General features: G+C 34.8%; 1 protein-coding gene across 2 annotated transcripts; it reads left to right on the plus strand.

The window, feature by feature from the left end:
* The first annotated feature begins 1,288 nt into the window (after positions 1 to 1,288).
* Positions 1,289 to 14,836, plus strand: LOC110029032 (probable LRR receptor-like serine/threonine-protein kinase At1g63430). 2 transcript variants are annotated; one of them, XM_020731139.1, is made up of 9 exons: positions 1,289 to 1,612; positions 1,738 to 1,815; positions 2,417 to 2,456; positions 3,286 to 3,531; positions 9,351 to 9,556; positions 10,255 to 10,387; positions 10,533 to 10,690; positions 11,367 to 11,582; positions 14,424 to 14,836. In XM_020731139.1, the coding sequence occupies exons 4-9, from the start codon at positions 3,288 to 3,290 to the stop codon at positions 14,667 to 14,669; spliced, it is 1,203 nt and encodes a 400-aa protein (XP_020586798.1). In that variant the 5' UTR covers positions 1,289 to 1,612; positions 1,738 to 1,815; positions 2,417 to 2,456; positions 3,286 to 3,287; the 3' UTR covers positions 14,670 to 14,836. The 2 variants fall into 2 exon arrangements, with proteins under 2 accessions (XP_020586798.1, XP_020586797.1); XM_020731138.1 differs by having other exon boundaries at positions 1,319 to 1,612; positions 2,417 to 2,515.
* The last annotated feature ends 77 nt before the right edge of the window (positions 14,837 to 14,913 follow it).

The raw sequence follows: 14,913 nt of genomic DNA on the forward strand, positions 1-14,913 counted from the left end.
CAATAGCACATTACATATATATATATATATTCATGAATAAGTAAGATGTTATAAATATAAAAAAAGTGTAAGACTTGGATGGTAGATATGTAAATACATAGAAAATATGTGGTATGTTTGCAAATCCTTCATTTAATTTAATTATTTTTGACTTGTCTTAATTAATATGACACAAAAGCAAGGAGAAGAGCCTCATTAATATTTATAATAACCCTATGAAAGCTCCATGATATCAACCCTATTTGTACTAAATGTAGAAGCATGACTCTGTGTGAAGTGGGGCCCATTGATTCTAACTTTTATTTGCATTTCACCCCCTAGACATAAGAAATGAATTATTTTAAGAAATGTTTAAGATATGAAAATGTGTTTTAAACTATGAAAAATAGGTTTTTTATGTAAATAAGCATAACTTTAGAGGGTAAAATTTAACAAAGATAGCAAAAAAAAATTAAATTTTATAGGAGTTTGAATGAAATTTTAGGTAAAAAGAAAGTTTAGGTGTAAATTATATCTTGCATCTAACTCATAGCAATAGGACAAAACTACATAGATTATATATGAAAGATGACTTTCTACTATCACTCTATACAATCCTCTAGTTGAAATTGCATACCACTAATTTCTCTTGCAATATTGTGGGATAAGATCTATTTTAATAATATATCTATTAGGTGCCCTCAACATTATTCTCATAATATGTGTTCCTCTAAGCGTGCCTCTTTGTCATCTTCTAGCGTTGCAATGGTTGAACAAGTTTGTGATAATGACTAAAATTTAAGTTGGCAAGTTAGGATCGATGATATGTATCTCAATGATCGACCACCCTTCATCAATCAGTTCCACACTCTAGTCACATCGACCATCTGTAGTCCACTTGATCGATCAACCGCCACCAACATAATCATATCGATCAAGCATAGGCTGCACATCCCGACTCTATAGACAATATTCGGTCCACTAGATCAATCAGCCGCCACCGGTCAGTTCACATTAATTGACCATCATTCATCGATCGACCACACATTTTGGCTTGGTCGGCTATATGTTTATTGACCCGATCAATCGGCCGCCATTGGTCCGATCAAGTCGATCATTTGCAGTTAGTAGGTTGCATTTGTTGGATTATTTTCACAATGTCTGCATTATAACATTTACACTCGCACACCCTCGTGCACTTAAGAGCATACGCCCTCATATGTTCATGAGGAGTATTCATGCATCCCAATAGCACATTACAATATACAGTTACTTTGCATCATGAATATCCACCGATCATTACGTCGTCCGTTGATGAGATACATAACTGCTTGACACGAGGGTTGGTCATCCAAATATAAAAATTTCCTGGTGTAACTGCCCCTAAGTTTGGAATTAACACGTTGCTCCTCTGAATTTTCTCTATTTTTTAATTATGTCATCACAGCAAAGTGTAAGACTTCAGAGATGAATGCTTACCTCGGATAGTTTTCTAAACCCTAGAAATTAGTAAAAATAATGAGGTTTCTCAGATCGCTGCTGCTTCTTCTACTTCTTCTTCTTAATCTTCTTGTTGTGACCCAACTGGAAACCCTAATCTTTAACCCTTCTGAGTCCATTCTCAAGGAAGAAAGTATGATCTCTTACCATTTCCCTCTTTTTGCTGATTCATGAGCTTCAAAATTTCATCTTTTTGACTTTTTAATCTTCAAAATTACATCTTGATTCGATTCATGACTTTTTTTTTTGCACTTTCAGCACCCAAAGCTTTGAATCCGGCCGTATCCAAAAAAGCTCTTAGAAAGCTAGCTGAGTGGAGTAGCCTGTGATTACTCTGTAAGAAATAATCTCTATCTTCTACTCCATCAAAGAAGATGAATAAATATGTTTTATTTCTCTGCTAATTCTGCTTTTTAAAAAGTTGAAAGATGAATTTTTTTTTTATTTCTGCCATCAAGTAATTTTTTTTTTTTTTGGTTTTCTTCATTGTTTTAGAGGGTCTGAATTGTGCTCAAGGTTTGTTTTATCAATAGTGATGATGCTGCTGAAAAAAAAATTAATGATAAAAATGACAGGATGGTCCCTGATTTTTTGCAGGGGTAGTTTAATCTGAGAGTTTATGAAGTATCATCTTAATCCCGAAGTGTTTTTGGGTGCATTTACTTACAAACCTTCCTATTCTTATTTATTTACATATCTATCGCCTATATTTTTTTACTTTTTACATTTATATCACTTAAATCTTTCATATCATCTAAAAAAAAATCACTTTTTTAACTTTAAAAGAAGAAGTGAAGTGTACCTTCTTATGCATAGGTAAAATGATATATTTGTCAAAATTCAAGTTTAAGAGCTGTATGAGTTCTTTCTGTCAAGTGCTAAGTTGCAATTTAATGATCTTTTTTCTGCAATTTCATAATTTTTTTTTCCTCTGCAGAATTTCAGACAACAATCTGTTCTTTGAGACAAATCAGCAGGTTTTAATGCTTTGAACCAACTTCCTATAATTTAAGATAACTCTTTGTTTATGGTTCAGGTTTGTTTCTCACAGTAACTCATTTTCCTTTTTTTTCTTGGGCAATTTGCATATTGAACACCTAAACATTCATATTTGCATGCATACCACTCAAAGCTCTAATATCACATCAAAATATCATCATGATTATCTTTTTAAAACTGAAAGATACATTTTCATGCATAAATTTATGACATCAAGGTGTTATAAGTGTAAATATCAAACTTGGGGTGTTAGAAATGTAAATACATAAGAATTATGTGGTGTGCATGAAAATGTCCCCTTTTTTCCTTTTTTTTTGGAAGATTAACAAACAAAACTCAATTCTTATGTATTCATATATCTAACAATTTAACTTTAATTTTTACATAGATGCCGCATCACCTAAAGCGTATTTCACTTTTTTTCCTTTACATACATTCCGCCCGCTTCTTATGTATTTACATATCTAATACCTAAACTTTGCAATTTTTACATAGATGCCGCATTACCTAAAGCGTATTTCACTTTGTTTCCTTTACATACATTCCGCCCGCTTCTCATGTATTTACATATCTGATACCTAAACTTTGATTTTTTACATTTATACCACCCAAATCCTTCGTACCACCATACCACATAAAAAAATACCACTATTTTATCCTTTAAAAAGTGAAATACACCATGTATAGATAAGATGACATAGATGTAAAAATTAAACTTCAGTGTTAGATATGTAAATCTTCCTTTCCTTCTAGGGACTTTTTGTATTCATAGTTTACTCTAGTTGAAATGCTTATTCCTTTTTGCAGAAATGTCTGTGAAAAGCCAGAAAATTGCAGAGGAGGCTTATGAGCAATCTAATGGCAGGACTAACCATCATAGTCTACATGAACCATTGTGGCTTATAATTCTAGAAACAATTACTGCTGCTGCTCTTGTTGTTTTCTTAGTAATCTGCATTGTTCATACCATTAAAAGATGCAAATCAAAGTCAAAGTTCGCAATCCATCGGATGAGAACACAAACGACGAAGGATCTTGAATCAATATCTATTGGTTTGTCCTTTCTTCTATTCTCTTAAATAATGTTTCTTTTGGGGGTTTTGACATACATTACATTCAAAATATTAGGATTTACATTTTAACGCCATAACTTCATTATTTACATACATAATGATGAGATTTGGAATAAAGCTACATAATATTATTGATAGAAGTTAGCGTATTTAAATCATATTGCAATGGATACAATAAATGAAAGCAATAAAACATGATAAAACAAATAGGGAGGAAATAAAACAAAATAAAATAAATAAGAATGACATAATGAGGGAATAAAATTAATAACAAGTAATAAATCAAATACTCTCTCTTAAGTTGAAGCATAGATGTAAGTCATGTTCAACTTGGATTGAAGTTTATGAACAAAGGATGAGGAAGATTCTTGGTGAGGATGCCCGCTAGTTGAGCACTAGAGGGTATAAAAATAACACAAAATAAATAAGTGTCTATCAATCTCCACAATCTTGGTATGATCATGCTGGATTAGATTGTGAGATCAATCTCCACAATCTTGGCATGATCATGTTGGACTAGATTGTGAGCAATGTTGATTGTGGCTTTATCATCACAGAATAACTGCAACGGGACAGATGTTGAAATATAAAATTCGTGGTGCATGATGCATAACAAGAGAGCTTCACAGAATCCCAATGACATGAACTGAAATTCAGCTTCAACACTGCTCCAGACAACTATAGATTATTTTTTGCTTTTCTACATGACAAGATTGCTCCATATAAATGAACAATACCCCGAGTTGAAATGTCGATCATGAACCGATTCAACCCAATCGACATCTGTATAAACAACAATAGATCGAGATGTGCAACGGGAGAAAAAACAAACCTGGGTCTCTTATAACTTTTAAATAGTGGAGAATCTGGTGGATAACTTGAAGATGGTGCTCATAGGGGTCATGCATGAATTGACTCACTATACCATCTGCGTGGTATATATCGGGGTATGGACAAGGTAAATGAGTTGTCCTGCCTCGAGGAAAATCTATGATGTCCCATTTATGTTTTCACTAAAGAGCGTTCGTCTCCTCCATTGCAATTGTTCTCCAAGCTGGATCAACAAGAGCAACTCAATAGTAGCAAGGATCTGATGGTCCGTCAGGGCTGTAGAAAATGCTCTATAGGTCGGTGATAGAATGTGGAAATAAACATATTTTACCATAAAATAGAGACAATATTTTTTATTGTGTACCTTAATAAAAAAATTTATTTCTCCATTTGGAAGAGGGCTCATGCTGAGGATGTTGCTCGGAGTGGAGTCAAAGTCTTGTGAGGAGTTAGTGTCTCCATCGTAGGAGCATTAGGACGGGTGCGCCGAGTGTAGACACTGGCAGTGGGAGGAGGAGATGGTTTACTCAACAAAAGAGGGTATTCTTCAACGACATGAACAATGAGGGGAATATTCATAAGAGTAGGATAAGTGATATTGTCAGAGAACTCAAGCTTCCGCTCACTTGAGGCCGATTTAGGAAAATATAGAACACTTTCAAAGAAAGAGACTTAGCACACATATATAGTTTGTTGGTGGTGCGATCAGGACATCAATACCTCTTTTGAGTTACAAATACTCAAGGAAGATACATTTTATGGATTTGAGATCAAGTTTATTCCGAATGGGGGCAGTGTTCCGAACAAAGACCGTGCCCCAAAAAATCTTGGGATCTAATGTGGAGAAAACCTGATTGGTTGGGAAGCATGACATTGGGATAGATAAGGGGGTTCGAAACTTATGAATTTTAGAGATGACTGTGTTTATGAGATGGGTTACAGTCAAAATAGCATTATTCCAAAACCGTTTTATGATATTATATTGAAAGATAATGGAGCAATAGAAAACCTGATTGGTTGGGAAACATGACATCGGGATAGATAAGGAGGTTCGAAACTTATGAATTTTAGAGATGACTCTGTTTATGAGATGGGTTACAGTCAAAATAGCATTGTTCCAAAATCGTTTTATGATATTATATTGAAAGATAATGGAGCAAGAATTGCTGAGAAGGTGATGATTTTTTCTTTCGGCTATTCCATTTTGTTGAGAAATGTTTATACATGAAATATGATGATGGATATCCTTACTTATCAAGAATTTACTCAAAATAGAGTTAAAAAACTCTGGACCTTTGTCGGTCCAAATGACCTAAATGAGAGTTTTGAATTGAGTATAACAAAGGTATAGGAATTTCGGAAAGTGAGAACAACTTCTGATTGCTTTTTAAAATTTAAAATCACACATTCGAGTGTGGTCATCAATTAATGTCAGGAACCATTGTTTATTGGTGTAGCTGGAAGTACAAGAGAGTTCTCATATGTTTTTCTGAATGAAGCAGAAAAGAGTGAAATGTGTGTAAGTGTGAGGCGGATAATGAACCCGGTGATGCTTTACTAACTGAAATGTCTCACAACTAAAGTTTGAAAGATTTTTATTAAAAAATCTCAAAAAATACAAATTTTTAAATATTGAAAACTAGGATGACCCAAACAATAATACAACAATATAATGAGATATTCAATGGCTTGAGATATGTTACAACTTCTAAATGGTGTGTCCGACTCTTTGTGCTCTCTACTTGGAAGTATTAGAATTTAACTATCCTCTTAGCAGTTCTAATCTTCCTCCCCGATTGACAATCCTAGAAAACACAACCATCAGAAAAGAAATTAGCAACACAATAGATATCATTTATCAACTTCCTGACAGATAACAAGTTACATTGTAATAGAGAAACATGTAAAACAGGCTTCAAAGTTAGGCTGTTTGTTAGTAAAACCAATCTTTTACCAGCAATAAAACTACAAGAGTTATCAACAATTTTGGCTATATCTTTCTCAGAGCACGAATAGTAAGTTGAGAAATCTTGTGTACATCCAATCATGTAATCCGTGACACCTGAATCAATAATCAACGGACTAGAGGAGGAATAAATCGAGAGTCATAGGAAGGGTACCTTGTCAGATTTAAGAGGTCAATGGATCTGCAGAGACTTGATTGACTCCAAGATGTTTGATCAATTACTAGATTTAGTTTTTCAAAGATTCAGAGGATTTCTGGATGTTTTGGGCAGGGTCGCTTGAGTCATGTTAGGCTCACACATCGCCGTGAGACCCTTTGGTAGTAGAAGATTTGGTTGAAGGTTTATATGTCGGGTTATCGTGAAGTTTCCAACACTTGTTTCGAGTGTGGTTTGGTTTGTGACAACAATTGCAAGTGGGGTGATCGGTCTGAGATGTTATGAATGTGGATTGAGCACTTTTTGCGATCAAGCAGACGATTCAACTAAAGAAGTAAAATTGCCGAGCATGACAAATCTTCGGCTTTCTTTTTGGCAAATTTCAGTGAAAGCTGTGTGAACGGAAGGAAGAGGATCCCGATCAAGAATACAATCCCAGAACTAAAGAAGTAAAATTGCCGAGCATGACAAATCTTTGGCTTTCTTTTTGGCAAATTTCAGTGAAAGCTGCATGAACGGAAGGAAGAGGATCCCGATCAAGAATACAATCCCAGAATTCGTCAAGGTCTTTGTTAAGGCACGTCAGGAAGTGGAACATGTGATTCTTTTTTACAATCTTCTGGAAGAGGAATAGGTCGGCTGGAGAATCCTAAGTGTAGTCGTAGTACGGGTCACATTCCATCCATAGTGCAATAAGGTCATTGTAGGATTGGGTCACAGTCCCTGGCTCTTATTTTGCCTCTCGGATTTTCTTAGATACCTTGCATAATTGGCCGGAATTTTCTACATCCGAGTAGATATCACGAACAGTCGTTCAGAGAGCTCTACCTGAAGGGAGGTATATATATATGAAAGATCAATTGAAGTCTCAATGGAGTTGATCAGCTACAATATGACCGCGAAGTTCTTCGCTTCCCAAGCTCCTTATGTTGGGTCAGTCTTTGGAGGCTCATGAACCATACTTGTGAGATAACCAAACATCCCATATTCTTTGATTAACAAAGACACTGTTTGGGACCGTTGTAAAAAGTTAATGCCGTTTAGTTTATGGGTTGTAATTAAGAAATTCATGTTGGTTTCCACTCCTCAAGTCTGCAAGAGAGTGAAAATTGGAGTTGATCCTCCAGTGGAATCAAAAACACTTTCTGAAGATGATTCAGAGTTGGAGGAATCTGCCATAATTTCGACTGAGCCAAAGGAGATGTTGTAGTTCCGAGCCATCAATGAATTCCAGGGTCACAACAGATTGCTATAACTGCAGGTATTTTGACACTTGCAAGGAACTACAGAGGAAACAGAAAAAAATCTGCGGCTGCTGCTGGAAACAGGAGAAGCCATGCGATTGCTGCTGGAAACAGAAGTACCAGCGCCTGTAGAAACTGCGGTTGCTGCTTCTTCTTGTAGAAACCTGCGGAAATCTGTGGCTGTAGCGACCTTCGGAAACCTGCTGCTATTGGAAAGGCAAAAGGCTGCGCTTGCAGAAGAGGGCTGCTGGAACAGCCAGAGGAGGCCGGCGGTTAGGTGGCGGTTGCTGGAACCGACAGAGGAGGCCGACGGCTTCGGATTTAGGGTTAGGTTCTGGTTCCATGATGAAATTTGGAATAGAATAGTATAATATTATTGATTGAAATAGGGCCATCTAAACCCAATTACAATGGATGCAATAGAAGAAAAAAATAAAACAAATAGAAAAGAAATAATGAGGGAATAAATGCTAATAACAAGTAATAAATCTAATACGTAACATTCAAAATGTTCTTCCTTCTATTCTTTTAAATAATGTTTCTTTTTGGGGGATTAACGTACATAACATTCAAAATATTAGGATTTACGTATTTAAAACCAGAACTTCATTATTTACATCATCTAACATTTTGTTAACTCTAGTAATGAGTATCATCGAATGCTCAGTAGATGAGGCTGAGTAGCATGGGGGATGAGGCCAAGTATGATTTATCCTGGTCAATTATGATTAAGCGAGACCGATTAGGATTAGGGATGAGGCCAAGAATGGTCATGACAATGACGAGTAGGATCACGAATAAAGCCGACTAGGAATAATACGAGACTAAAATGTATTTGAGAAGAGGCCGATTGGGATCAGACACTCATTGAACAGTTGTCAAATTAGGGGTGATTGGAATCAGATGGCTCAGGGATGAAATGAGTTAGAGAGGGTGCTATTTTTTATCTTATTTTCATGTTTAGAGTGTTATCTATGTAAATAGCAAAATATATAACAGGGTATTTGCATAATTACCAATAAATTTCTAAGTATTTGCATATCTAACACTTAAACTTCATTTGTTGGTGCAATTACATACATATCACACAATTCTCATTTATTTACATATCTAACATCTAAGCATTCATATTTATATGTATATCACTCAAATTCTTTACATCACATCAAAAGTACCGCCACCATTATCTTTTTAAAAGTGAAATACATTTTTTCATACATAAGTTTATGACACCAAGGTGTTATATGTGTAAAATATCAAACTTTGGGTGTTAGATATGTAGATGATTGTGTGGTTTTTATGTAAATTTCCCTTCTTTTTTACATTTACACCACACAACAACAAAAATACTACCATTTTAACTTTTAAAATGTGAAATACACCTTTTCAAGCATAGGTATGGCGGTATGTATGTAAAAGCTGAAGTTTACGCGTTACATATGTAAATACATAGGAATTGAATGGTATTGGTATGCATGTAAAACTTCCATATATAGATTTTAATAATTTACATCCATGAATGTTAATCCCCTTATTTCTTTTTCTATTATTTCATGATTTTGCTATTACGAATACTAATCAGACCAATTCTGTATTTACAGATGATGGATTTCTGAAAAATGCTTTAGTTTATAGCCGAGAAGAACTCGAGCAAGCTTGCGAAGATTTCAGCAACATTATTGGATCTTCGGCGAACAGTAAAGTTTATAAGGGCACTATAAAGGATGGTTCTGAAATTGCTGTAATATCTCTTTCAGTATCAGCTTCTCACTGGCCAAGCTATCTTGAGCTTGGCTTTCAGAAGGAGGTATAAAGATTGAAATGTTGGAAAAACAATTAAATATGTTGGCCTACATATTTAATTGAATGTTTGTTATATGTTATTTTAAAATTTATCCCTGTTTAAATTGTTCTAAATAGTATTAATGCAATCGGATTTTGGGTATAAAATAAAGGGGTAGTTATATACATCGCATCCGAAACATTGTTATTTACAAAACCTAGTATGTTTTTGAACTATCAAGTCGATATATTTATTTGTGCCATGATCAGACCATTGCGACTTTGATAAAAATGAAAAACATGTTTCGGGGTTTTACCATGAATTTTGATATTTGAGTGAGAATTTGAAAAATGGATTAAAGAGGGTGGTTTATTTGTAAATAGCAAGTTTCGGGTGGTCTGTATATAATTGCCCCTTTAATAAAATATGTAATAATTATGTTTGGAGACTTAATTTCATATTTGAAGTTATGTAATGAGCTAAAAAAATTATGATGATGTATGATAAGATGCAATCATTCAAAAAGAAATAATGTTATTTCAGATAAGATGCATTCTTTTAGAAAATATATGATCTTTAACAGATATTAAGTATGATTATTGTTGTTGTTCTCTTCCTATCTGACTTCCCATCATCAGAAGAATATATAGATTCTTCTCAAGGGAAAATTACATAAAAGTCCATTTATATTGTTTGACTCAGAAGAATCTTTTACACCTCAGGTAGAGAACTTGGCAAAATTAAAACATGAAAACATATCAAAACTTATTGGTTATTGCGAAGAGAATGAGCCATTTTCAAGAATGTTTGTCTTCGAGTATGCATCCAATGGGACGTTGTATGAGCATCTCCACTGTAAGTATGTTGCTTCGTTTCGGTGCCTGCTGAAATGCTAACGGTTTGTTTAAAAAGTCAAAATCAGAAGTGATTCTAACTGACCCATAACTTTTATGACATTTTGTGCTTGACGATTTGACTTTGCATCTCTTCGAAACCATAGATGGTGATGCAGGTCTGCTTTCCTGGCTCAGACGAATGAACATCGCGATTGGCGTTGCTCGTGGACTCAGATACTTGCACACTGAAGTGCAGCCTCCATTCGCAATATCTGAACTCAACTCTAATGCAGTATATTTGACGGAGGATTTCTCTCCAAAGGTTTGTTTAAATATTGTTAAGTTTGTTTTTTTGCAAAATGTATATTGTTGACTCAGTATCAACATTATAAACATATGAAAGTTTAGGTTCATCATGCTAAAGTGCTCATTATTATTCTTAATAGAAGCTGAAAAAATGCAGTGTTCTCACTTTCTATTATATTCATTATCTATGCGAAAAATGTCAAAATGATCCCTTTAGTCTCATCATCTATTAAAATGCAAAATTAGTCTTTAGATATTTTTAATATAAGTTGAAATAATACCTAATTTTTTTTAAGAGAGGATTTTTTGATACCCTATTATATGAGTTTGGAGACTATTATGACATTTTCATAAACTCCGAGGCTAAAATGCTCACTTTTCTCATAATCGTATAAATGAAATCAAGTAAAGCGGCAAAATAGTCCCCTGACTATTTACATGGAATCCTTTTAATCCCTGAGTTTATAAAAATGTTAAAGTAGTCTCAAAACTATTTTAATGGGAGTGAAAATAGTCCTCACTTGAGATTATTTCAATTCATATTAAAAGAATATGGAGACTAAATTGACAATTTTATCAACTCTGAGATTAAAATGCCCCCCTGTTAAAAGTCATAGGATCATTTTCTCAAATGAAAATTCTATAAAACAAATGAATTTTAAGATTCCTTTTTTTGTAATTCTTTTTTGTAGTTGGTTGATTTTGAAAGATGGAATACTATTGTTTCAAGATCAGACAATGCCTCAGGCTACTTATCTAATGGAAGCTTATTTAATGGCTTTCTTGAGCCTTCAGAGACATGGGATGTGGATGTGAAAGGTAACACATATGCCTTTGGGGTGCTCTTACTAGAATTAATAAGTGGAAGATCTCCCAATTATAAAGACAGATGCAGCATTGTAGATTGGGTAAGGATTTTACCAATTGCAACCACCTTAATATTTTCTAATTCGAAGATTTACATTCATACCATTCAATCTTTATGTGTTTACATACCTAACACCTATACTTAAATCTTTTACATAAACATCTCTTTATCCTTGCATGGAATGTGTATTTCACTTTTTTAAAGCTAAAGTATTGATATTTTTTATGTGATATGAAAGATTGGGATGTAACAAACTTAAAAAGTAAAGTTAGGTGTTAGATAGGTAAATGCATGGGAATTGGATGGTATGTATGTAAATGCCCCTATTTTCTAATTGGAAGATTTGCTTACATTTATATTTCTCAATTCATTTGTGTGTATATGTATGTATATATATATATGTATATATATATATATAACACCTAAACTTCAACTTTTACATACATACCATTTTATTCATGCATGAAAATATGTATTTTACTTTTTAAAAGTTAAAAGGATGCTATTTTTTAATGTGATATTGTTGAATCCATTTGGGATGTTGGTTCCTCTATCGTCTGTGGGTTATAAAACTTAAGAGATTTGTGTAGAGAGGGTGAAAGAAGATGTTGAAGGTGTTTTCAAGCCCGAGCTCTCCGTTTCTCAGATGATTCTCCTTCGGTAGGTCATAATAGGAGATGATCTAATCTCTCACTAGAGGTGAAAGAAAAAAAGAAGGGGGGGGGGGGGGGGAGCGGGGGGAGAGGGGGGGGGGAGGGACAAGAGATAGAGAGAGAGAAAGAGAGGCCCGGGGATTGATCGTCCTCCTCTTTTGGCTGCCCCCCTCCCTAAATGCATAAAGGGCAAAAATTATAGAATTATGAACCTTACAGTACGAAATCTATCGCCGGTGTTTTGCTGAAAGATCGTGATGCGAATGTCATGCAGCTCATTAATGATGATGAAGCATGTATTAATCTCTTTAAATCTGGTCCTTACTTCGGATATCTTTCAATTTCGAGGATCACTGGCCTGTGTGAACTTGGCGGATGGTTCCGACAAGTGTATCAACTTCTTGGAAAGTGATAGCTGGAACATCAATCCTTCAGATCAATCCATCGGGTGGAATCTAACGAGGTATGAAATGGGCCTGATGATGGGCCCAAAAATGGTGGTTCTTTAGATGTATATTAGTTGGGAATTGGTCCAAGAAAGAGCATTTATTACATTATAGGCCCATGGTGACTATTTATCTGTATATATTTAGTTTTTTGATTCTCTAGTTCCTTCGATAAGTTGCTACACGAAGAATATGAGAATAAAAGATATATATATATCGGTAGTCATAAAGTCTTTTAGAGCGTGAACTCCCTGTTATAAACTATATTACGAAGGTTGTAGGTTTCTTCTATAAACTCAGCTCTCTTCCTCGATATCATTTTGCGATCTCTTTATCCCTTGATCGTCAATGATGAATAGACTCACCGTTGAGATGATAAATGGTTCCTTTGCGAGAACTGTTGATAGTCGTCCTGTGTAGAAGATAAAGGAAAAGTCGGTTTGAAGAGGAGAAAACAAAGAAGAGGGGCAAATTGTATATTGAATAAGGAAAGGTTGAGGAAGGGACTCCCTAATATTTCCGCAGAAAATGCTAAAATTTTGAATCTTGCGATGTTGTTGCCATAGCGTAGAGCTTGTATGTTGGGAGGAGTTCATGTTGATATAAATAATCAATGCTCACCGCATTTTTCAGGATGTTGAATTTTCTTGTGACGTATTTTTCAGGATGTTGAATTTTCTTGTGACGTTGGATCTCGTATCATCTGTGGGTTGTACAACCTGAGAGAGATCTTTGTAGTGAGGTTGAAAGAAGAGGATGGAGTTGTTCTTCAATTCCGAGCTCTCCGTTTCTCTGATGAATCTTCTCCACCAGGTTGGAATAGATGATCAAATCTCTTACTAGAAATGGGAGAAGAGAGAGAGAGAGAGAGAGGCCCCGAGGATTGATCATCCTCCTCCTTTGGTTGCCTCTCTCATTAAATACATAAAAAGATAAATAATAAAAATTATGAACCGTACGACACAAAATCAATCTACGGTGTCTTGCTAAAATGATTGCGGCACGGATGTCAGGTGGCTGATCCATGATGATGGAGCTTGTGTCAATTCCTTTAACGCTGATCCTTATGTTGGCTATTTGTCGATTTTGAGGATCACTAGTCAGGATGAATTTTGTAGATGGGTCTGACGAGTGTATCAGCTATTGGAAAAGTGATAGCAGGAACTTCAATCTGGCAAGTCAATCCGTCTGGTGGAAGATTTACAGAGGTGAAATATTTGGGTAGTATAAATATAAAAAAATAAAGTTTAGGAGTTAGATATGTAAATATATAGGAATTTGGTGGTATGCCCGCAGATTCCCCCATTTTCGAATTGGAAGATTTACATACATTCTACTCCATTCTTATAGATATACATATCTAACACCTAAACTTCAATTTTTACATGCATATCACCTTACCCATGCATGAAAATGTTTTTCTCCTAAAAGTTAAAAGGGTGGTACTTTTTATGTGATAGGAATGATTTCCGTGGCATAAATGTAAAAAAAATAAAGTTTAGGTGTTAGATTTGTAAATACATAGGAATTGGGTGCTAACTATGTAAATGCTCCTATTTTCTAATTGAAAGATTTAAATATATATGGAACACCTAAACTTCAATGCTTACTTGTAAGCTACTTTACTCATGCATGAAAAGGCGTATTATATCTTTTAGAAGCCAAAATGTTGATGTTTTTGACGTAATATGAAAGATTTGGATGGTATAAATGTAAAAAACAAAATTTACTGAAACAAGTATATAGATAATTTTAATAAATGCAGCTATACTGAATTTGCAGGCAAAAGATTTTCTGCAAGACCCCAACAAGATGAGAATGTTAGTAGATCCAGAAATGAAGAATGTGAAGATTGAAAACCTCTCAGTTTTGTGCAGTGTGATCAGCCTCTGCACCGATCCCGAGCCGTCGAAGCGGCCGTCGATGCAGATATTATGTGCAATGTTGGAGGACGGCGTCGACGCGTCGGTCGACACTGTTCTTAGAGAGTCTTCTCTGGCATGGACTGAGCTTGTTCTCCCAATTTAGTTCAGATTTCCTGATTCAAACACAGGAAATGGTTGATTCTATCTTGAAAACTGCTGAAAATGCAAATTCAGAAAAGCTTGGGGGTCTGCCTGAGAATTTGCAATGCCACTCAATTCTTATGTGTTTACATATCTTTCTTGAAATCTTATTTATACATGAAAAAAGTGTATTGCAGTTTTTAGAAGTTAAAATAGTTATATTTTTTATGTGAGTGAAAGATTTGTGTGGTGTAAATGTAAAAAAA

The sequence above is a fragment of the Phalaenopsis equestris genome, unplaced genomic scaffold (genome assembly GCF_001263595.1).
Source record: "Phalaenopsis equestris unplaced genomic scaffold, ASM126359v1 Scaffold000541, whole genome shotgun sequence".
Taxonomy (NCBI): Eukaryota; Viridiplantae; Streptophyta; class Magnoliopsida; order Asparagales; family Orchidaceae; genus Phalaenopsis; species Phalaenopsis equestris.